Source organism: Hyperolius riggenbachi, chromosome 3 (genome assembly GCF_040937935.1).
Source record: "Hyperolius riggenbachi isolate aHypRig1 chromosome 3, aHypRig1.pri, whole genome shotgun sequence".
In the NCBI taxonomy this organism is placed as follows: domain Eukaryota; kingdom Metazoa; phylum Chordata; class Amphibia; order Anura; family Hyperoliidae; genus Hyperolius; species Hyperolius riggenbachi.
This window is the reverse complement of record NC_090648.1, coordinates 42903634-42928913: the sequence shown is the minus strand read 5'-3', so window position 1 is coordinate 42928913 and position 25280 is coordinate 42903634. Positions and strand designations below refer to the sequence as shown.

Here is a 25280-nt window from a genome sequence, read left to right as displayed (position 1 = left end):
TTGAATCTAAAATATATGAAAGTCTAATGTTTATCAGTACATTACAGAAAATAATGAACTTTATCACAATATGCTAATTTTTTGAGAAGATCCTGTATATAGATGAGAGAGGAGGGCCACTAGACACCAGGGAACTGTATAAGGGAGGGAGGTGACCACTAGACATTGAGGTTGGCCCGTGACTTGGTCCCAGAGCTCAATTTTGGCCCACTTTGTATTTGAGTTTGGCACCCCTGCTATAGAACTAATTCAAAATAGAGCTTTCCTTGAATTTCAGTCTTTTGGCTTTCAGGGTTAAAAATCTACATCTGAAGAATAAAGTCTCACAGATGTCCAATCCTGCTCTTTAGGCTTATTCAGCTCCCATACAGAGTAATGATGGTCTTATCAGTTCCTTCCTGTCAGGATTGTTCATCCCAGCCACACACAGGTTGTATGGTTATTTGATTCGTTATCTGGAAGAACTGTGCAATAGTACAATTCCCTCATCTGGAGAAAGGCTGTGATTTATAGCCCTGGGTTATCAATACTTGCTGAGAAATATAGAAACACAGGCAAGAACGGAGTAGGATTGGTACTACACATCCATGTTCATGTCTTCACTCCACACGTCCCTTCAAGCACACTTCAAAGGACCACTCCACAGGACTGTGGAGTCGGTACAAAAATTCACCGACTGCTCAGGTTAGAATTCCACCGACTCCGACTCCTCTAATTTGCATATTACAATCTTGTTGATTGAAAGTATGTAACATGAAATACATCTTTTAACGGCTAACGCTTAGGAATTTTAAGACAACTGAAGTGAGAGGGATATGGAGGTTGCCATATTTATTCCCTTTTAAACAATACCAGTTACCTGGCTAGCCGGCGGATCTTCTGCCTCTACTACTTTTAGTCATAAATTAAAACTAGTCCTTGGTAAGAGTACTTGTAGAAGGTACAGACAGGAGCAAAGAACATCTATCAGGCCCTAGGCAATGTAACTGTGGGTACATATAAGAGTGATGTGCAGTACTCTGCAGGGGAATGAGGAGATTCATCCTCTATTACACATTCTTCATGCACAATCTGAACCAGGTTTATGGGTGATAGATAACACCTCTGTGTTCAATGTGCACAACATTCTCCCTTCAGGCTGATCAGTCCCTCGCTGTCCTCCTCTGCCACCTGGATCTTCTGCAATGGGTCCAGGTACTTGAGCCAGTCTGACGTAGTGCAAATGCACACACTCCGCCGCCGGGAGCGTACTACACCTGTGCAGCACTATTGCGCAGGTGCAGAAAGCTCCTGGCCGTGGGAGCGGCATGCGGCCGGACAGCGCTGACTGGCTGAATTACCAGGACTCATAGCAGAAGATCTAGGTAGCGGAGGAGGACAGCGAGGGACTGATTGGCCTGAAGGGGGCTGGAGGAAGCCCCATGTATGTATAAAACTTTACTTTCCATCCGTCTCAGGTACCCTTTAATTCATAGTAACCAAACCAAATTTTAACAACATATCAAATTATTTGATTTCATGAGCAAAGGGAGTGCATACATTTGCATAAATCAGCATCAATGCAGAATTATTTCCATCTCGTTGACCATCTCTATTAGTGACACAGCTACACATCAGGCTTTATACTTACAGCATAGATGTTATTTAGTATATATGTGTTACGGCCAGAACCCGAAGTTTGGCCACTTCTAGTTCTGGCCGGCCACTTCGGGTTCTGGCCGGCCAATGCGCGAAGTGGCCGCTGCGCTGCAGCCAATGTTAGAAATGGATTGATTCCTCTGAGGGTAATGTATCTTCTGCGCCGCAGCGCAGCGGCCAAACGTATAACAACTTCGTTAATTTATTGCAATTCAGCCGGCGGCAATGTAACAATTCAAGCCGCCGGCTTTTTCTCTGCCTCTCTCTCCTCCCCCTCCCCCCCCCCCCGCCTCTCTCGCTCTTCTATGGGCAGCCGGCGGGGACACGCGTGTCCCCCCTCCGGAGTCGTTCGTCGCGGCAGGGTTATCCTGCCGTTCTTGCAGAGCGGGTGCTGGCAGAAGTGATGTCTGCAGCCTCCCCGCTCTGCTGCCCTGGCGCCACGAACGACTCCCGGGGAAACACGCGTGTCCCCCGCCGGCTGCCCATAAGAGGAGAGAGAGAGAGGCAGAAAAAAAAAAGCCGGCGGCTTGAATTGTTACATTGCCGCCGGCTGAATTGCAATAAATTAACGAAGTTGTTATACGTTTGGCCGCTGCGCTGCGGCGCAGAAGATACATTAATGTCAGAGGAATCAATCCATTTCTAACATTGGCCGCAGCGCAGCAGCCACTTCGCGCATTGGCCGGCCAGAACCCGAAGTGGCCGGCCAGAACTAGAAGTGGCCAAACTTCGGGTTCTGGCCGTAACATATATAAGAGATTCCTGTGTACACATCATATATACAGTCACAATCAGATATGTATATCTGACTTTAAAAATACGGGGACTTCTTTATTGAAGCAGCACAAGTAACTAATTTTGATTGGTTTATTTCATTTTTGTGGACTAAGCACGGCTATTACTGTGTATATACATTATTTTTAATGACTATTATCTGAGAAATAGAACATTTTATCATATTTTCTATTTTAATTACAGTTTAAATTCATTAGGAGTTGGAGTATTTTTTCCCAACTCCAGGTACCCAAAATTGCTCCGACTTCGACTCCACAGCCCTGCACTCCAGCAAAAAAAGTAGTTAAAATCTGACAGAACTAACAGGTTTTGGACTACTCAATTTCCTCAAGGGGGATTCTTAGTGTTTTCGAAGTCTAACTGCCAAAATAGTAAGGTACCGACCAGCCTGCCTCATGGCAGAAACTGCTGTTCAGGAAATGTTTTTGAAAACAAAGAAAACTCTGAGAATCACCCATGAGGAGATGAACTAGTCCAAAACCTGATGGTTCTGTCCGATTTTAGCTGCTTACTTTTTTCGCTGGAGTGGTCCTTCAAATAAGTCTTTATGTCCCTTACCTTGGTTGGTGGCTGGTCTCCATTCTTCACAGGCCTAGCTCTCTCTCCATCTTGCTTTCCGCAGGACGAGTCTGGCAGATGTACCCAAGAGGCTTTAGCCTGAAACTGCAGCCCCTTCCCCTGGCCTGGCTTTGCCAGCCTGCCTTCTACGCTCTCAATCAGCAGGTGGCGCTGTGCCCAAGCGGTCTCCAGGCGTGCCACCTTACAAGGGGAGGGCTGGACGCCTCTGGCGGGTCCAGGAACTGAACACAAGGAGCAGTTCTTTGGGGAGTGAAGAACGGTGACGTCTTGTGCGAGGAAGATGGCGTACGTCCTGCAAAACACAAGGTTGTCTTCTTAAAACAGAAGGTATTTGCAATAATTCAGGTTGGAGGGAGCTCTGAGGTGTCCCACAATGCATCACTGCTGAATACGCAAATCATCTCCCTGAAAGCTAAACACACCTCCAGAACCGCTGGAATGCAATGATGTGTCAGCTTGTTAAAGTGGCCATACATCAGGTGACTTGGCGGCCGACTGACCATCTGATTCGATTAATATAATCAGATGAAAATTGGTGCTGCCAAGAGCATGCCTGATCGACAATGCATTGAATTTCAGGCCGAATATGCTGCAAGATATACGGCCGTGACCGCGTGTAATATCGGGATGAGCGACAAACTCGATGGAACCCCCGTCACTGCCCCCCCTAATGTAAAATGCCCCTCCCCCCCAGTACAGCATACTTTACCTGCCTGTCCCTGGCTTCGGGCTCCGCCTGCATGCACACGCCCTATGTGGTTGCAGAGGTCACAATGCCGATTAGGGAGAGATTCATGCTAAAATCGATTGGGAATCGGCCTGTGGTGTATGGGCAGCAAGCCAATCTCTCTCCAATCAGATCTTGGTTGATCTGTCCATAATTCCTTCTGATGTCTGGACACCTTTAATATTACTAGGGTTGCTTGTAAGTGAAATGACGAGTAGCTCTTCCTGCCCGCGGGAGGAGGGGGGTGGGGTGTTGACTTACCCATGCGGCCGCCGATAGCCTATTCGCTCCATGTCATTTCGATGCTTCTTTCCTCCGGGTTGAAGGACGAAGCATGGGAGTGACATGGAACATGAGTGGAGCGCATCGGCTAAGGTGGTGGCATGGGTAAATTAACCCCTCCCCTATCCTGCAGGCAGGAAGTGCTACTCGTAATTTCACTAACAAGTAACCCTAAATATTAAGTGATACAGAAAAGCCTTTTTTAAATGTCTCTTTCTCCTGCTCTGTCATTCTTAACTCCTCCCCTCCAGAGTATCGGATCAAATGGGGTGAGAAGCAAATCTGCGTGGCTCTCCCTATTGGCTGCCTGCTACATCTGTATTCGCAGTGGGATGTTGCGTTGTGATGCAATGTTAAAAGTCACAATGCAGCATTGCAACGCAAAAAAGAGGTGGTGACGCACATTAACACTGCGTTACCGTCACATACAGTAGGTGCAGTAAAGCATACAGGCAATGAAAAGTATGCTTCCCTGTACCCGGTAACGTGTGCGTTTAGAGGTAATGCACTGCAAGCAGTGTATTTCCATAACGCTACATGATACAACTCAACTCTTACATCACCCTGTGAACGTCCCATAGGATTAGCATTGCAGTGCGGTAAGCTGCGTTGTAAGAGTTTATAACGCAGCTCCGCAACATCCCACTGTGAATAAGCCCTGAATGGTACCGCATGGAGAGAGTGAGATATCGGCTAGGCCGAGCTGGAGGTAAGTTCTGAGCACTTTTACAGGATTTACTGAATGCTTTAATCTTTGTGAATTGCAATTTCTTGATGTTTCTTGAGGTATTCACCTCACTAGTCGGTAATTTTACTTTTCAGTGTTGTAATAGGTTTAGTGAAATCAGCTGTTTTCTGCATTACCGAATGTGTAATGCTTAGTGAATGGAGGCCTAAGGCCGGGAGCACACATGGCAGAAATGCTTGCGCAGCGGGAAACGCTGCGTTTTATGCAGCAATGTTAGTCTATGGGACACAGAAGGACCTTGCAATTTACAGTAAGCGTTCTGCAGACGCTGGTAGTGTTGCATAATATGCAGATGGGCTGCCAAACGCACATAATGAAACTCTATGGTAATGCATATGCATTGCGTTTTTAATTACAAATTAAAGATCTCTGATGTATTTCTGCTTCCTGTTGTCTTCCTATTGATTTGCATGTATGTAAATTTAAAAACGCATACAAAATGCTTATGCGTTCTGTATTAGCAAACTGCAAACGTAATTAAACGCATGCAAAACGCTTGAAAAACGTATCTGTGCAAAAAAACGCAAAACGCACCAAAAACGTATTACACCATTGCAAACGCACCTCGGAAAATGCCGGATTTTCGCACTATGTCCTATGTGAACCTAGCCTGAGAGTTAGAAGGGCGAGAGGCTGAGGCTGGTGACTGGAGTGGTTATATAAGACTATCTAGAAGGTGTTCGGGAGGGAAGGGGCCTTTTGCTTTGTTGATTAATATTAACCAGGAAGTTCATTTACATAACAAAAAAACCCTGAGCTATTTGTAAACCATTCTGGGAAAATACAAAGATATAATTGTACAGTTATGTAACGATGACACAATGTGAATAAACAGAAGCCTCATTTACTCCCACACAGATGCTGCTGCGTCATGACTCCGACAGTAATAGCACAGACATCTCCAATGAGCCCATTATCAATACTACTAGCTGATTACACCCACATTGCTATTTCGGTTGTCTCAAATGTCCCAACCCCGATCCCACCACTAGGAAGATGCGGCTAAACAAGGGATCATCGGAAATATTACGACATAAACGCTGCTTCCTGTCCCGTGTGACAAAACAGAAATCACACGACGACATGAAACACCTCCTCTCCCTGATTTACAAGTGTGTACGTCAATAACAGCCAATTCAATGTGCGTTTTAAAGGACACCTGAACTGATGTGGGGGCTGCCATCTTTATTTCCTTTTAAAGTGGACCTGAACTCAGAACTTCCTCTCTGCTCCAAATAATAAACAGCATAATAACCTGGAGGCTAGGAACACACAGCAGAAACACTAGCGTTGCGGAAAATGCAGCATTTTTACCGCTAATGCAAGTAAAAAAACGCATATGAAGAGGTACATGCGTTTTGTATGTGTTTGAAACATGCGTTTTGAAAAACACTGGTTTTGTTGCATGATTTTCAAAAACGCAGGCGTTTTTATATGCATTTTTTTTTTCAATCAATTGGTGATGTATTTCCGCTTCCTGTTGTCTTCCTGGTGATTTGCATAAAATGCAATCTAAAAACGCATGGAAAAAACGCATATATGTTTGGCATATGCGAACCGAAAATGCATAAAAAAAAGCATGCAAAACGCTTAAACGCATATGCGGGAAAAAAACGCAAACGCACCAAAAACTCACAAAAAAAAAAAGCAAATGACATAAAATTCGCCCTTTCACGCACAGCCATGTGTGCACCCAGCCTCAAAGAAAAACGTTTGTTTGTTACAGCTGATACAGATCCTACAATACATCTGCAGTGTGTCTACTTCCTGCTTTCATGGAAGCAGACATATTGCCTGAAACATCTGATCAGCATGCTTGTTCAGGGTCTATGGCTAGAAGTATTAGGCAGAAAGCAGGACAGCCAGGCAATCTGCATTGTTTATAAGGAAATAAATATGTCAGCCTCCATATACCTCAACGTTCAGATGTCGTTTAAGTCCTCAGATCCAGGGAAGAGTTATAACTGGAGATGGTAATGAAATGCAAATAATTCTGAGTTTGATAAAAAAAATGTTATGGTCATTTGTTTTTATTTAGGAAGGCAAACAATTGTTGGAAGAATGAACAGATATTAAACTAAGTTGCACACCTTCCCAATTCATCTACAAAGTTTGCGTCAGGAGTTCTGCTTTGAAAATGTATTTATAATAAAAGTAATGTGTTTGCTGTTCTACCAAAAACTTTTTTGAGTGAATCACAAAGTTCTCTGACTAGAATTCTGCACGCTGGAGGATTATACAGGACTAGTGCAGTCCCGCCCCTTTCTTGTCCTGGAGCTCCAGTTCTGCACTTAAAGGATACCCGAAGTGACATGTGACATGATGAGATGGACAAGTGTATGTACAATGCCTAGCATACAAATAACTAGGCTGTGTTCCTTTTCTGTGTTGTCTGCCTGAAAGAGTTAAATGTTCAGGTATGCAAGTAACAGTTTCTTTCCAGTTGGGACCTAGTGGGACGAGTACCACACTGATAAGGAATGACAGCCATAAAACACTTTTCTGGCAGAGAACAGCTACTGAGTGCAGGGGATAGACAAAAAGGCCAATAGTTCATATATTTAAGCTTCTGTGACACTGAAAGACCATCATTCTTATGAGACAATACAACATTATCATCCTTTTTTTAGCCAACATACGCTAAATAAAAAAAAAAAAAAAAAAGTCATTTTCAGTAGTAGGAAAATAGATACAATGGTTTATCTCATCAGTTTATTTTCACCTTGAATGTGCTTTTAGAAAAAAAACGGTGCTGATGAACCCAAACACAGCTATGCTTTTAAGCTGATCATAGTTAAGATAATTGCAAGTCTAGGGCAATTGCTACTGTCCATCTCAGATAAGGCAATCACCAGTGATGAATGCATACTGCTTTAGTAAACCTCCTTCAAGCACACAGAGGGAGGTGTGGTTACCTGTTACGTGGCTCCTCCTCCTCCTTGTCTTTGCGTTGGAGGGTTTCTGCCACCAGCTGGTACTGACGCACCTCTAGGACGCAACCTGAGGAATAGATAACAGGAGAGATCAGCTACGGATCCATACAATGATGTGGCCTACCAGTCCAGGACCTGACACCCTGACAAGCTCTGAGTCTAAATCCTAAGTTTGCTCCCATCACCCACTGTAGGTCACCAAAAGCATAGTTAAAGCAGAAGATGCATGGGGAGCTGAAGGAGTGAAAAGACTAGGCCACACAATGGACACAGTTCAAACTGAGGCTTGGTTCAAACTAGATCTATTTATGGACCCCATTCTAAAGCGGAGGACAGTGGATCTTGATATGCAGAACAAACCGCCTGTTCGCATGTTTAGTTTGTCTGTTGCGTTTCCGTCAAGGTCTCCTCCCAAGAAGCAGGATTCTTTCAGACTGAGGATGCATTGCCATTCAGCAGATAACTGTATTGTATATGGCTACACATATACTGTATGTACTCAAGTATAAGTCAGCATTTCTCCAGTGCCCTGCACCCCCTCCCCCCACTATTCACATACCGCACTCGGGGGTCAACACTGCACATTCCACTCCGGCAAACAGGAAACTTTGCACATACCAATCTGTCGGAAGAAGGACTACCTTCAAGGACAACGCGTTTCACAGCATAAGTTGCTTCATCAGGACAAATATGCCGTAATTCAGTCCAGCAGCAGCCCTGAGCCCCTTCTGGCCTGTTCAGAAGCTGACCCTCTCCAGCCATCTTCCAGCTGTATCCCAGTGACCCTTTACTCTATGAGCTCATCTAAAGCGAAACCTTTTTTTTTTGAGCCGGGACTGCCACACCTCACCCACAAGGCAGAGTGGGGACGGTACCTCCCCACATGCTCTTAGTGCCATACTCATACTATTACACCAGATCGGGCTCCCGGTGTCCCCGTGTTCTTTCTTTCTCCACAAGTCCGGACATTCAGCAGATAGTATGGCACACATCTGCTCCTGAGTGGCAGCAGGCAAAGCAACAAAAGCAGGGAGAGCTACAGCGTATCTGTGCTGCATGGGTAAAGATGCAGGGCAAGTACAGGGCAGTTCAATAGCACATTAAAATGCATGCTAAAATGTGGCTTTACCAAAAAAAAACCCCTAATTTTTCCTAATCTTTTTATTACAGGCAGTATTCTTCTACTTCCTCAGTCCCTAAGCAGCAGAAAATAGAAGGCAGATAAGGAATCTTCTAATAAGACTTAATTGCCCATAAACTGATATCAAACAAAACAAAACAATGGGGTATTCTTTGCACCACAGTTTTGATAATTTATTCTCTCTTTACAGTCTCTCCAAATCGCAGATAAGGCATATAGGTACAAAGACCGAACTTCCACTTCACATACAAAGATTGCCTGACACGTGTTTCGTGGCCAACAGCCGCTTCCTCAGAGGCAAACCGTATAAAACATCCGTATATATACGAACGGGAATACCGCGATCTGGAATATCAGAAGAAAACTGCACTAGGCGGCAATATAACGTCTCCTGTTACTCATGGACGTTATATTGCCGCCTAGTGCAGTCTTCTTCTGATATTCCAGATCGCGGTATTCCCGTTCGTATATCTACGGATGTTTGTATACGGTGTGCCTCTGAGGAAGCGGCTGTTGGCCGCGAAACACGTCTCAGGCAATCTTTGTATGAGAAGTGGAAGTTCGGTCGTTGTACCTATATGCCTTATCTGCGATTTGGAGAGAATGTAAAGAGAGAATAAATGATCAGAACTGTAGTTCAAAGAAAACCCCATTGTTTTGTTTTGTTGCAAATTGTTATATTTAGATATATCAGGGGTGAACCATACTACAAAAATCTTTTTATCCTGTCGATGATATCAAACAAACCCATTCAGCATTGAGGAGGAGGGGGGACACTGTACTTTAAACAGATAAGTCACACTTTATTAACTTCACACCAACTCTGGATAATGGCAGTGAAAAGGAAGGGGGGGGGGGGGGGGGGTAACTTCTCAAACATGGCAGCCCTTTCAGCTATTTGAATCCAAGAGGTGCTGAGATCACTTTATAGTAATTAGGAGTAGAAGGAATTCATTTAAAGCACTGGGTTATGATATTACCTATCCAAGCAATGGGAGGACGGGGCAGAATGAGGCAGACGAGGGATGAGGACTCGTCCTTCAGCTGGAGAGATCCCGAGGAAGACGCGTGCAGCACCCCGAGAAGTACCTGAAAGGCAGGAAATGGGAACAATGTGGGAGGAGGCAATGCAGGAAACAGGAGAGAGACACATCCTGGCTACACCAGAGATCTGCAGGGAGGGGACGTCTCTCTGACAGAAGCAGCTAATGACTTGTGCTGAGGCCAGAGAACCGCTTTAATGGACATGTACTCACATGAGGAGGGGAGAGCTCCTGGGACCGCACAGAGTAATGGGACCAGTGAAGACACTGAGATGATTCTTGGCTCCGCAGGTACTGGGAGGCACAGACTAGAGAGGAGAGGTCAGAGAGAGGAGGGAGGGTCCACACTGGGGGGAGGGGACAGTACTGGAAACAAAAAACAACAGATACCATTTTTTTTATGTTTACCAATTTCAGCCAGCATGTTCAAACCTTAGTCAGAATACATTCAACGCAGAGTGACTCACACAGGAGGAGCTGCCACTTCACTGATGACCAGGTCAGTGCTTCATTTACCCCACTCCCAGTCATCTGGTGCCCCACCCCCTTTATCCACATGACCACCATAGTAGCACAATCCACATAGCGATGGTGGGCTGCATACACCGACCCTCCCACCTACAAACTAGGCCAAAAGCTATAACCGGCCCATAAGATGAACTCCCGCCCTCCTCCCCCCCCCCCCCCCCCATGTGCCACCATAACCTCCCATGCAAAGCGTGCCAGCAGACTGAGTGCACTGTGGAGTGTGCATCCTCTAGTGTTACTGGCAGCTTCTGAACTGGCCACTAGAGCTCCAGGCTCAGTGCGGGCACATGACGGTGAGCCTGGAGCTCTAGTGGCCAGTTCAGTGGGGAAGTAATTACTCACCTCTTCCTTCCGCGTTCCAGCACTGCGTACCACCGCTCGTCACTTCCTGCGCAAGGTACAGTGGGCGGCATTGCAGGAAGTGACGAGCGGTGGTACACAGCACTGGAATGTGGAAGGAAGAGGTGAGTAATTACGGTACTTCCCCGCCCACTGCCTGACACACGCTGCGCTCATAGCTGGAGGGGGAGAGCGGACGGGGGAACGCAGGCGGATGGGGGGGTCTCGACCCCCCTCATGACCGCTGCCCCCCTTCCTGGCTGCTACCCCCACCAGCTACTTATACTGGGGGGGAATTATACTACCTATGGGAGGGGCATCCTCACAAGTTTGCCTCAGGCAGCAAAAAGTCTAGAACCAGCCCTGGGCCCCCTCACATGTCACCCATGGAGATCGCTACCCCAATATTTGGGTTTCAAAAAGTTAGCCTGTCCGGGGTGATACATGGTACATCTGAATACATTATAGATAAAGGATGGTATGCTAAGACATACCTCTATAAACACATGCCTGAACTGAGGCAATGACTAAGAAGCACCACTGACTTCTGCCATGGTCTGCTGCCCCCTTCTTACCCTTCGGAGGGGACAGTCGTGTGGATCAGCCACCATCTCTTCCTGCAGGTCTCGGTCCCCTCTGCCGAGTGACATGGAGGAGAGAGAAGAGTGCAGCAGCTTCTGTGCGATGCCCTGGGCAGAGGAGGTCACACGTGCCAGACATCGCTGCCGGGCATAATGGGGAAGCAGCCTGCAACACAAAAGACCGAGAGATTATTACAGCCACAGGAATCAAACCTCTGTGTTAAAGCATTCCTTCTTTCACCTGAGGAATATTGCAAGGATTAAGCACCTCATTCCCTCAGAGGATCTTCCAACCCTAGTTCACACCTTCATCACATCACGGCTGGACTACTGCAATGCCCACTCTGCAGGCCTTCCAAATAAAGACCTACACGGCCTGCAGTTAGCACAGAATACTGCCTGACTGTTAACAAGCCAACCCTGCCATTGCCATATAACACCAATCCTTTGCTCACAGTACTGGCTACCCATAAAATAGAGAATCCTCTTCAAAATTGGCATTCTAACATACAAATCCCTACATGACCTGGATACCTGAAGGATTTATTGCAACTGCGTCACACTACCCACAACCAGCGGCTCGCAGGCTATTCACGGAGACCCGCTCTGTTTCCTGATTAATTAGGGAGGCACCTGGCGACGCAGATCTGCGTCGCTGGTCCTCCAGCTACCACTTTGCCGCCGCACGGTATGAGTGTGCGGTCGGCAAGTGGTTAAAGAGAAACAGAGACGAAGCACCCTCATGTATTTTATTACATTTATCAGTGGGAACATGACAGTAAACACCTACCCTGCTTTTAGTTTGATTCTTCTCAGTCTAATCTATCTATCTGTTATCAACTGTGATAAGAATCCACCGACTATTCAGTCGAGGTTTGACCTGGAATCATTATAGCTGAGTCACTCTTCTGTGGAGTCTTTTCAAGCCCAAGCCTTCCCCCTCCTGGATCAGATTTCATACTCAGAGCTGTTGACATGAGAGGGGCTGCTGCTGCCGAGAAAGAAGCTCTGAAACAGTGTATCTGTGTGCACTGTGCAGCCAGTCATTATCTACTGTATGCAGTTTCATTTCTATGAGAGACACTTCCTACAGGCAGCCACACAGCATACCAGAATAATAGTTAAAAGCAGACAGATGAAAGGCTGCAGCAGCCCTGCTTGTCTATAGTCTCATATAGCCTAGACAGCACATCCAGAACAACTCATAACCCGGAAGCAGAAGGGGTATGAGCCGGCGGCCATATTGGATATTTCCTGGAGCAATAATGGATAAAAAAAACATTCAAAAGGCACACCAAAGCGGCGAAATTATCAGGTAGAGCATTTATTCTTTAGAAGCTATCAACTGATATGTTTATTTTGTGTGAATCGTTCATCTCTGGTTCCCTTTAATCAAAACAGCTCCAACCTTGGACACGATTAGACCAAAATTGAAAAGCCACCTATGTAGCCTGGCATTTATGATCACATAACTTTTTCCCCTGTAAAACATCTCTATATGAGACAAGCTTATGCTATTTGGGTCCTATGGGAGAAAAGCACTTTACAAATGTTTTGTTGTACAGTACTGTTTTCCAGATTACTGCTGGCTGCTTTGAAACCTTTAATCTGGGGATAAAAAAGGCTAAAGGAGGTCATACATTAACCGATGGCCACCGGATCGATCAGGTAGACTGCATCTGATCTGAGAGGGATCTGTTATTTCAGCATGAAATCTATTGGAACTCTTCCTAGCGCCACCGCCTGGCGGAACGAAGAACGGCGATTCTAAAGTGTGGCTGAAAGCGTTCTAATGCTTAGTACACACAGTGCAATTTTCCATCAGATTGACGGCTGAATCGATTGCTTCCGATGGGTCCAATCTGATTCCCGATCCTCTTTCTGATCGATCAATTTTGTATAGAAGTGATCAGAAAATCAATCAGAAAAACGATCGTGGAATCAGATCGTACCGCTCAGAAATAATCGTTTTGACTGTCAATCTGATGAAAAATGACATTGTGTGTACTAAGCATATTGGGTCCCAGGCCTAAATCTTTGAATGGACTGCTGTGGAGGCCTCCTCACCCCGGGTCTTGCCACTTACTTCCTGTGCAGCTTCTCCAGGACGTCACAGACCCACAGGTACTCCGGGAGTCGCAGCCGGTAGCGGAAGAGGAGATGCAGGTAGAGGTTTCCGGACGTGGAGTGAGCTGAGCACGGCGCGTTGAGGCGGGAGAACTCAGAGACTCGGACTCTGCTTCTAAGGCAGCAGGAGAGGACGATGGTGGGGAAGAGGGGGCTGGGAGACTGCTGGAGGTGGGCGTCCATTACCTGAAATGTGAAAAACATAGGAGAGGAACAAAAAGGGTGCGCAGCTTGTGCGACAGTCATCGTTCTCTGGTCTTCCAACAGCAGCAAGAGCTATATACGGGATAGAACACAATACAGGTGGTGGGGGCGCACGTTCGTGTGAACGCACATGCACATACGTGTAGATGCTCCCGCATTACGCCGCCAATGGGCAGACGTTAACCAGTTAAGCAATTCAAATTGTCTGGTTGTCCTTATGATCCTCTGCCTTTTATCCATCCAAAGTATTTATGAAGCTAGCATTTCCTTCAGCTGTATCCTTTGCAGTAACGGAATTTTTCCATCCACAGCATTAATGAGGTTAGCATTTGCTTCAGCTGTATCTTTTGCAGTGACACTTTTTGTCCATCCACAGCATTTACAAAACTGAGATGGGCACTATTTATTTATTACTAGTACCATATTGCATCTTTTTTTTATTGGAGACACTAAGAGGGAGAATCACTACCTTCCTGCTACCGGTACCCTCTATTCTCACAGCAGCGTTGCCTTAAAGAGGAACTCCAGTGAAAATAACGTAGTGCTTAATTTTTACAATAATTATTTAGTCAGTGTTTGCCCATTGTAAAATCTTTCCTCTCCCTGATTTACATTCTGACATTTATCACATGGTGACATTTTTACTGCTGGCAGGTGATGTCAGTGGAAGTAGCAGCTGCTTGCTTTTTTTTGGCAGTTGGAAACAGCTGTTATTTGCCACAACGCAACAAGGCTCCCACAGTGTGATGTCAGCACCATGGTCCTGACATCACACCGTGGGAGAGGTTTCACCACAATATCAGCCATACAGCGCCCCCTGATGATCAGTTTGAGAAAAGGAATAGATTTCTCGTGGGAAAGGGGGGGTATCAGCTACTGACTGGGATGCAGTTCAATCCTTGGTTACGGTTTCTCTTTAACTCTTCTGCCATAAGTCTTACCTCCACTTTGCTCCCCTCTCTGAGTCCTCGTCCGGCATTGTGTAGCTGTGTGTATGCAGTGCAGAGAACCACCATTCCATCCAGCTCATACAACCCAGCCTGAGCATCTCGGACTCGTGTCACCACACCCTGAGGGGAAAAGGAACAAACTGTATTATGTCCAATATAGTTGTTGTATAGGCTGCATTCTTATTAATCAAGATTCTTTGACGCAAGTTTCACATCCTAATTGGCCACCCTGAAGATTTCAGGATGCGAGACACACTTTCCGCACTAAAAGCCACCGCTGCGCTCATGCGTGTATCCCGTTGCTTGTGCACATGCCCGCACGTACTCATGCACCTATACAATAGTCAATGATTGCTGCTTAGCTGCAATCATTCATGGAAAGCTGAAAAAAAAATTGTGTCATATTAGAAAATAAATTGTTATTTTTTCCTGTAGTGAAGTGTCAACCCCTACCTTTGTGGACACCAAACACCGCTGCCGCCATAGTGATCAGATGTGATAGCTTGGGGACCCAACACTGTATAGATGCATCACTGTGCTGTTGCCTAGCAATGCATCTCTACAGCACTGGGGTCTCCAAGCTTTGCACCCCAGCGACCGCATCCAATCGCTGCAGACACTTTAGTGGTGTTGCTTTTGATACAACAATAACTTTTTATTTACGTATACTGTCTACGTGATACTTATTTTGTTTGTTTGGTTTTTTTTCAGGACAATCTAGACTTTCTCTGGGTTTTAAATGTTTTCTAAAAACTACTGTATTTTTGGGACTATAAGACTCACTTTGTCTCCCCCAAAAGTGGGGGGAAAAAGTCACTGCGTCTTATAGCCCAAATGCCGGGAGTCCCTGACTTGTGAATGCCTGACAATGTGAACCTCCAACCCGCCGTAATGTCAGGGACTCCCTTTACTGTGCCCATGCAGAGGAGGACACAGGGACAAACGGAGGACGCAGAGGGACACAAAGGAGCATAAAGGAGGACACAAAGTGGCATAGAGGAGGACACAAGGGGGACAGAGGAGGACACAAAGGGGAATAGAGGGGCACACAAAGGGACATAGAGGAGGAAACAAAGGAGACACAAAGGAGGACACAAGGGGGACACAAAGGGACATAGAGGAGGACACAAAGGGGGACACAAAGGGACATAGAGGAGGACACAAGGGGGACACAAAGGGACATAGAGGAGGACACAAGGGGGACACAAAGGGACATAGAGGAGGACACAAAGGGGGACACAAAGGGACATAGAGGAGGACACAAGGGGGACACAAAGGGACATAGAGGAGGACACAAGGGGGACACAAAGGGACATAGAGGAGGACACAAGGGGGACACAAAGGGGCATAGAGAAGGACACAAAGGAGGACACAAGGGGGACACAAAGGGACATAGAGGAGGACACAAGGGGGACACAAAGGGACATAGAGGAGGACACAAGGGGGACACAAAGGGACATAGAGGAGGACACAAGGGGGACACAAAGGGGAATAGAGGGGCACACAAGGGGGACACAAAGGGGAATAGAGGGGCACACAAGGGGGCCACAAGAGGTACAAGGGGGCATAACTCAGGTTTAGTATATATATTTCCCCTGGTTTTTGTCCTCCTAACCTAGATGCATCTTATGGGCAGGAGCATCTTATATAGTCCGAAAAATACGGTGTTTTATTTTATAGTAATTTTACGGGGAATAAATGTTTTCCTTTTCTTTCTTCTCCCTATCCTAATTTTCACATGAGAAGTAAAACACATACTAATAAATTCTATGGCCCTTCCCAGTTACAACCACATATGCCATATTTCATTACTAGCGGGCCATGTGGCAGAGCATTATCCAGTCTGTAGTGATCAGATGCATTAGGGCGACAGGTCAGGGGCCCCAGTGCTGTACAGATGTATTGCTAGGCAACAGCAGAGCAATGCCCCTGTAGAGCATCACTGCTCCAAACTGTCACCCTAGCAATCGTATCCGATCGCTACAGGCCACAATAATTAAAGATTTATAAACAGTTATGGGTATCTCAGGGTTTTTTTTTTTTTTTAATTTTCTAAAGCACTTACTGAATGGCAGTTGCTCAGTCCGACTGCAAAAATAGTGAGCTAATGAGTAGAGAGGCTGCCCAACATCTTTGTATAGATCCTTTCCAGTAAGTGCTTTTGTACAGAAAATACTGAGAATCCCCCATGAGGAGATGGACTAGTCCAAATCCCAAATCTTGTCAGATCTGTCAGATTTTTACTGTAAGTGTCAGAAACATAGGAAAGAGTCAATTACAGTGAATTTTACTCTCAGAGAAATGTACTACCTAGTGTTGTTTGCCTTCTTAAAACAGAGGATATTTACAATAATTCAACTATATGTGTACACACTTGTGGTTACCCACAATGCACCACCACTAAATATGCAAATTATCTCTTTTTGCCCCTGAAAGCCAGGCTAGCATCCAGAACTGCTGGTGTATAGCAAGCCTAAAGCTTTACATTTTACAATCTACAGTATAGCTCTATGTACACTTTTTTTTACATTTTACAATTTTTCGCAATAGTGGTCCTTTATTCTTTCCATCTACAGCAAAGTCCCCGTTATCCGGAATTCAGGCATCCAGAAGTCTCAACTAACCGTCATGCCTGAAGGATATCGGGGACCTCTGTTGGGGGTGCTTTCTGTGGCTGCTGGCAGGCTGTAAAATACTTACCAAGCCTCCAGCGATGTCTGGCAGTCCCCCTCTACCTCCTCGCGGGCTCCTATCGGCTTTTGGCATCTGTGTACGGAAGCCGGAGTGTCACATGACCTGATGTGGGTCAGCTGACACTCTGGCTTCTGTGCACTGAGGAAAGCTGGAAGACCACTCTGAGCCCGCGGGGAGATAGAGGGAGACTGCCAGACATCACTGGAGCCTCTGTAAGTATTTCAGGGGGGAGGTTTGTGTTATGTCGGCTGGATGCTCAAGCAACTGGCAAGCACATCAGGCGATCCCTGCTGGTGCCAGATACTGGGGACTTTGCTGTATTTTAATGTATAACAGTGCAGTCCATAGATCACTGCCGCATTTTATAGTGAGTGAATCGGCTAAAAATATCGACCTGTGTGCGGCCATCTTAATTTAGACGAGATTGGTTCTCTCACCTGATAGTCTAAAGTCTTTGATTCCTTTTGCTGCCTCTCCTCTGCTTTCTGCGGGCGACTGTCCGGCTCTCCCCCACCACTAGGAGGAGTTGTGAGTTCTTCTGAATTCTGCGTAGCAAAGTTAGGGGAACAGGATGGAGACACCGGAGAACATGGAATGAGACAAGAGGATGAAGTGACGGCAAAAATCTGCCGGTCAGAACCACGGAGAGAGGATACTGCGAGTGAGGTCACTTCATATGTGTCACCTGTGTGCAGAATGTGATACCAGTACAGCACTGACGGCACCTGTGGGAGACAAGGGGAAAGACAAAGAACATTAAAGAGAACCCGAGGCAGGGTTCTGGGAATGAAATCCCCGTACAGAGGCTGGGTCTGTCTATAGAGCCCAGCCTCTGTTGCTATATAGATCGCTCCTAAGCCCCCCCCCCCCCTGCGCTCTGCAATACCCCATAACTCACAGCCGCGCTGTGCGGCTGTGTTTACCTCTCCTCTGTTAGTCTCGGCTGCTCCCCCCGCCTCCTGCATCGCTCCGGTCCCGCCCACGTCCCTTCCCTCCAATCAGCGGCGAGGGAAGGGACATGGGCGGGGACCGGAGCGATGCAGGAGGCGGGGAGCGGCGAGACTGACAGGAGAGAGGTAAACACAACGCGCTCTGACAAGCTGTGTGTCAGCAGCGCGACTGTGTTTTATGGGGGCTTACAGAGCGCAGGGGGGGTTTAGCGGCGATCTATATAGCAACAGGGGCTGGGCTCTATAGACAGACCCAGCCTCTGTATGGGGATTTTATTCTCAGAACCCCGCCTCTCAGATAGGAGCTATGAGACTGCCCCTCCTCCTGGAAGTTAACAGTTGCAGAAGGGAGCTCCTCCTCCTGCAGGGTGACACAGACAGAAGGGAGCTGTGAGTCTGCCCCTCCTCCTGCAGGGTGACACAGACAGAAGGGAGCTGTAAGCCTGCCACTCCTCCTGCAGGGTGACACAGACAGAAGGGAACTGTGAGTCTGCCCCTCCTCCTGAAGGGTGACACAGTCAGAAGGGAGCTGTGAGTCTGCCCCTCCTCCTGCAGGGTGACACAGACAGAAGGGAGCTGTGAGTCTGCCCCTCCTCCTGCAGGGTGACACAGACAGAAGGGAACTGTGAGCCTGCCCCTCCTCCTGCAGGGTGACACAGACAGAAGGGAGCTGTGAGTCTGCCCCTCCTCCTGCAGGGTGACACAGAGAGAAGGGAGCTGTGAGTCTGCCCCTCCTCCTGCAGGGTGACACAGACAGAAGGGAGCTGTGAGTCTGCCCCTCCTCCTGCAGGGTGACACAGACAGAAGGTGTCACGGCAAAGCCGTGAGAAACGAAAACGTACCCGCAATCGGTTTCCTGCCTCGATTGCCTTTGCGCTGCCAAATCAGAATCTCATGTCTGTGGATACCAGGCAGTCCAGCCTGGAGGGTCTCTGCTGTCTTCATAAGAGCAGCAGAGTTCTTTTCATGAAACCTGGTGCCTGTGACCTGTTAGCCAGAGGTGTAAACTCAAAGCTTGTCCAAGCTGATTTCACATTCAGATGTTAATTAAAGGAACCAAAAGGTCCTTTTCATACAGGGAGATCCCAGGAAGCTAGTCACAGCTTGACACCAGACAGCCTGGCTGCAGCCTTACCAGGAAGAAATTAATGTATTATATAATTTTTTGCCTATTTACAGAATACAGTAAATAGGGTAGTTATGAGAGCGGTATCATTGGATCCGTAGGGTCATGCTGAATCTCTTGATACCAGTCGAGAGGGGCCCCTACAACCCAGGTATGATTCTTCTCAGGAACCTGACCCACTGCCCTAGCCATGTCTGATGTCATATTAATCTGTATTTTCCGACAAGTATGAATCTGTTATCCCCCTAAATATAAAGTGTATCGTTCAGGAGTTACGGCATTTTATAAGTGTAGCCCTAAAATCTCTCAGAGGGAATGAACTGTCATTGGTGGGTAACTCAGAGGGGGCCGGCATTGCCACACCCCCAAACCAGCTTCATCAAAAGCACATGGCCGGCAGGCGGGCGCGGAGTCCTCCAAATTCCACCTTCACGAGAGCACACTGCCAGCCAGGGGACCATGTGGTTGGCGGCCATCTTGTCTGAGCTGAAACAAAGGACACATGGCTAGCGGCCATCTTGATCGGCCATCTTGTCTGAACTGAACAAAGGACATTTTCCATTTTGCTTGGATTTTAAACTTTGCTGAAACTAAACAAAAGGAACTCTACAAGTTTTCCCAGAACGGACATATTTCCACAAACCCTAAGTATTTTCTCCTTTTTTATTTTATACTGGCTATTAATGTTTCCATAATTGTTGATTTTAATAATTGTCTGTATATATTAATTATTTATATTGCCGTGAATAAAGACTTTACCAAAGTCATTTACTGTTCCGCTACCCTATTATTCAGCATACACAGGAACTGAACTCAGACCTCTGAAGAGACGCTACTATTGTTGATATCTAGACAGAATAGAGTGTGTTTTTATTTGCAGGTCGAGAAATAACCAGTTAGTGAGTACCTCTGTCTCAGAAAACAGAGGTGGTGGCAGTTATACCCTGAAATAGTGTGTAAAGTTGTAACTACCGTACCTCACAGGCTCCCTTCTGGTTTGTCTGCGGCCAATTCCCAACGGTTCCTACGCATTGACTGCGACCAGAGTTCGCACGATCCGTGCGCTGGCACCGTTTGGAAGGCATTTCGCGTTCCGACCACTAGGGCTCCTGTGACAGAAGGGATATGGGATATCACTGGAATTTGGTAGTATCCACATGTCATTAATATATGGCTACTGCCGTATTATGTGCATATCATTAGAATTTGCTTTAATATACAACTTTTCTTAATTGTATTTAAGTACTTTTATGTTGTACCTGTTATTTGGTCTCACATGCAATCTGTTTAGACCACACCCTCATCTAGCTTCGGTGCTGCATATTGTCTCTTTCCTAAGCTGCACATAGGGGACATGATGACAGCACGTATTATATGGTTTAGACCACACCCCCACCTTGCTGCGGTGCTGCATAGTGTCCCTTTCCTAAGCTGTAAATAGTAACATACATGATAAATACACATATTATATGGTTTAGACCACATAGTAGGGGACATGATAACTACCCATGTGATATGGTGGAAAGTGTTTTATTCGACTAAATATAACTAGGTGTGGTATACCTAGGGGTAATCGGCAAAAATTGTGTGTAATTTTGCTAATTTGGCCCCTCAACAGTCTCTAGTGAGACAACCCTAAAAAGTCTGAGGACTCCAACTTTAAATAAAGGGAACCAAAGATTGGTAGATATGCGAGAGTGATCCCTTTATTTAAAGGTTCAGTACCCAGGTGACCCAGGCGGAAGGGAGCTACAAGTCTTGTATTACATGGTCACACACCTGTACTATTATGGGAACAGATTTTTTGGAATCCTGAAGGAAGAAAAAGAAGACGGTTTTGCCCCGGATATTGATGAGGGATGTAAATGATGTCAGCTGGCCTTTCACTGAAACTCGAAACCCTCGCGGGTGGGACCTAGGACAGGAAGAGACACACATTGTTATTTTGGTTCACAAAAGGAAGCTGTGAAGAAGGTTAAATGCAGCACAAGATCATCGTAGGGTGTGGTAGTAGATCACAAGAGGGTGAGGTGGTAGAGCATTGGATGATGTGGTAGTAGTTCATGGGAGGGTGAGATGGTAGATCATGAAAGGGTGAGGTGGTAGATCATGAAAGGGTGAGGTGGTAGATCATGAAAGGGTGAGGTGGTAGATCATGAAAGGGTGAGGTGGTAGATCATGAGAGGGTGTGGTGGTAGATCATGGGAGGGTGAGGTGGTAGATCATGGGAGGGTGAGGTGGTAGATCATGGGAGGGTGAGGTGGTAGATCATGGGAGGGTGAGGTGGTAGATCATGGGAGGTTGAGGTGGTAGATTATGGGATGGTGTGGTGGTAGATCATGGGAGGGTGAGGTGGTAGATTATGGGAGGGTGAGGTGGTAGATTATGGGAGGGTGAGGTGGTAGATCATGGGAGGGTGAGGTGGTAGATCATGGGAGGGTGAGGTGGTAGATCATGAAAGGGTGAGGTGGTAGATCATGAAAGGGTGAGGTGGTAGATCATGAAAGGGTGTGGTGGTAGATCATGGGAGGGTGAGGTGGTAGATTATGGGAGGGTGAGGTGGTAGATTATGGGAGGGTAAGGTGGTAGATCATGGGAGGGTGAGGTGGTAGATCATGGGAGGGTGAGGTGGTAGATCATGGGAGGGTGAGGTGGTAGATTATGGGAGGGTGAGGTGGTAGATCATGGGAGGGTGAGGTGGTAGATCATGGGAGGGTGAGGTGGTAGATCATGGGAGGGTGAGGTGGTAGATCATGGGAGGGTGAGGTGGTAGATCATGGGAGGGTTAGGTGGTAGATCATGGGAGGGTGAGGTGGTAGATCATGGGAGGGTGAGGTGGTAGATCATGTGAGGGTGAGGTGGTAGATTATGGTAGGGTGAGGTGGTAGATCATGGGAGGTTGTGGTGGTAGATCATGGGAGGGTGAGGTGGTAGATCATGTGAGGGTAAGGTGGTAGATCATGGGAGGGTGTGGTGGTAGATTATGGGAGGATGAGGTGGTAGATCATGGGAGGGTGAGGTGGTAGATTATGGGAGGGTGAGGTGGTAGATCACGAAAGTGTGTGGTGGTAGATCACGAGAGGGTGTGGTGGTAGATCATGAGAGGGTGTGGTGGTAGATCATGTGAGGGTGAGGTGGTAGATCATGTGAGGGTGAGGTTGTAGATCATGGGAGAGTGATGCCAGTGCCAATGCCTTCACTGACTAAACCTACCTGACCACCTAAGCCAAGCCTATTACTCATCTTCACTCCTAGCTAATCCCCAACATTAATCTACACTCCACATCTTCTATTCCAAATGCAAAGCTGGAAAGCAGACAATTTGTTTTTCTGATGCTGCATCGCGATTTACTAACCCCTGAGATTGGATGCTTCAAGATGAAGATACCAAAATTAGGGTAAGTAGAGGAGGAGACCAAACTTAGGCAGTACGAGAAGACCAAAATTAGGCAGGGAAAATGAGGAGACCAAAATTTGGGAAGGAAGATGAGGAGACCAAAATTAGTGAAATGAAGGGAGATCACCAAGATTAGGGAAGGAAAAGGAGAAGACCAAAATTAGGGAAGGAAATGAAGGAGACCTGAATCAGAAAAGAAGGATAAGAAGATCGAAATCAAAAGAGGAATGAGCAGACTACAATAAAGAGAAAGAGGATGTGGAGACCATAATCAGAGAAGAAAGTATGAAAAGACCACGAGGATCACAGGAGCAGGATGAGGAGACTAGAATGAAGAGGAGGAAACCAAATCAAGGATAAAAAAACAGACTAGAATTAGAGGAGAAAAAGGAGACCAGGATCTGAAAAGTTATTGTAAGAATTTAAGTATTATATAATTGAATTTGTAGGCCTCAGTTATTTTAACTGAGTTTAGCTAAAAGACTTGATTTGCAGAGTCTCCCTTTAAGAAGCATTTCTAGAAACACTGGAACATGGTTTTGTGTCTTACACAAAACCAGCCAAGGTTAAAGAGTTTATCCAGTGTTGAGGCCAGACAAGCTGGCGACAAACAACATAAATAGGAGCCATTGTTATGAAAATATTCTCATAAGAACATTAAACAAATGGCCTCTTTAGAACAAAATGACAATTCTTTGAACTAGGTGATATGTCGAGCACGAGCAGTAAAGACCGTGCCTGTCATATCACAAGGTTTTATCAGCCACTAGCAGGCGATAAGTTCCTGCTCAGATGATGTCACATTTAACTCTTTGGTGGTTGGTACTAAAGCTGCTGACGGGCTCCAGAGAGCCACTTCTGAATACTGTTGCTTCTTCTGATGGCTGTCTGATGAATTCCACCCTTTACTTTAATTTGTAATGTATTGTCATAATATCTAACTGTATGCTGTATATAGGCCTACGGGCTACGTAGTTTAGATGGAACATAAGAGAAAACCTGGTTGCCATGCAATGGAACCAAGAGCTGTAACGCAAGAGGACTTACTACAGAACAATTGCTTCGCTGTGTAGCATCTGTATATCGGTTTACTGAATAAACTCCTTGAAACGGTGATGACGCCTAAGAAGTTATATCTCCTATTCTGCTTGCTGTGATGAGAGTCAAGTTATCACACTTCCTGTGATATGGTGCCGAACGAAGGTGTAGTGTTGTTGCCAATAGCAACCAACATATAGATTCTTACAGTAATCAGAATTGGAGGACACCAGATCACCTAGAATAATAATAGGGAGAGTAGAATCAAAAAAGAGAGATAAGGGCCAGGGCCGGCCTTTGCTATGAGCGACCTGTGCGGTCGCTCAGGGCGCCATGCTCTCAAGGGCGCATGCGCCCTGTCGCCCCTTGCCGCCCCGCTATCTCCCCGTGTCCTCTCCGTCTATATTTAGAGCAGGACTACAAGAAAATGGCCGCCGATGTCCACAAATGCAGACAAACGGCGGCCATTTTCTTGTAGCCTGCTCTAACTACAGATGGAGCGGAGGCGGGGAGAGAAGAGTGATGTCGGCGCTGGAGCTGGATGTCAGGTGAGTAGGTCTCTGCCCGACCCGCTGCCACATTAAGGGGGGAGGGAAGGGGGGCATACTGGGGCAAGCTACCTACACTGGGGGCAAGCTACCTACGCTAGGGGCATACTGGGGCAAGCTACTACGGTGGGGGCAAGCTACCTACGGTGGGGGCATACTGGGGCAAGCTACCTACGCTGGGGGCATACTGGGGCAAGCTACCTACGCTGGGGGCATACTGGGGCAAGCTACCTACGCTGGGGGCATACTGGGGCAAGCTACCTAAGCTGGGGGCATACTGGGGTAAGCTACCTACGCTGGGGGCATACTGGGGCAAGCTACCTACGCTGGGGGCAAGCTACCCACGCTGGGGGCATACTGAGGCAAGCTACCTACGCTGTGGGCATACTGGGGCAAGCTACCTAAGCTGGGGGCATACTGGGGTAAGCTACCTACGCTGGGGGCATACTGGGGCAAGCTACCTACGCTGGGGGCAAGCTACCCACGCTGGGGGCATACTGGGGCAAGCTACCTACGCTGGGGGCATACTGGGGCAAGCTAGCTAAGCTGGGGGCATACTGGGGCAAGCTATCTAAGCTGGGGGCATACTGGGGCAAGCTACCTACGCTGGGGGCATACTGGGGCAAGCTACCTACGCTGGGGGCATACTGGGGCATGCTACCTACGCTGGGGGCATACTGGGGCAAGCTACCTACGCTGGGGGCAAGCTACCCACGCTGGGGGCATACTGGGGCAAGCTACCTACGGTGGGGGCATACTGGGGCAAGCTACCTACGCTGGGGGCATACTGGGGCAAGCTACCTACGCTGGGGGCATACTGGGGCAAGTTACCTACGCTGGGGGCAAGCTACCTACGCTGGGGGCATACTGGGGCAAGCTACCTACGCTGGGGGCATACTGGGGCAAGCTACC

The 25280-nt window shown here is 47.0% G+C and overlaps 1 protein-coding gene across 4 annotated transcripts in view; it reads right to left on the bottom strand.

Moving 5' to 3' along the window:
• CTC1 (CST telomere replication complex component 1) overlaps positions 1-25280 on the bottom strand; it is an 82005-nt gene that overhangs the window by 30255 nt on the left and 26470 nt on the right. For all 4 annotated transcript variants that reach the window (XM_068274025.1, XM_068274027.1, XM_068274026.1 and 1 more), the window contains 9 exons: positions 21165-21300; positions 17747-18034; positions 14607-14735; positions 13421-13647; positions 11329-11500; positions 10100-10252; positions 9824-9932; positions 7685-7769; positions 2992-3304 (listed from right to left, as the gene is read on the bottom strand). In XM_068274025.1, the coding sequence (XP_068130126.1) occupies positions 2992-3304; positions 7685-7769; positions 9824-9932; positions 10100-10252; positions 11329-11500; positions 13421-13647; positions 14607-14735; positions 17747-18034; positions 21165-21300 (1612 nt within the window). The remainder of the gene's footprint in view (positions 1-2991; positions 3305-7684; positions 7770-9823; positions 9933-10099; positions 10253-11328; positions 11501-13420; positions 13648-14606; positions 14736-17746; positions 18035-21164; positions 21301-25280) is intronic.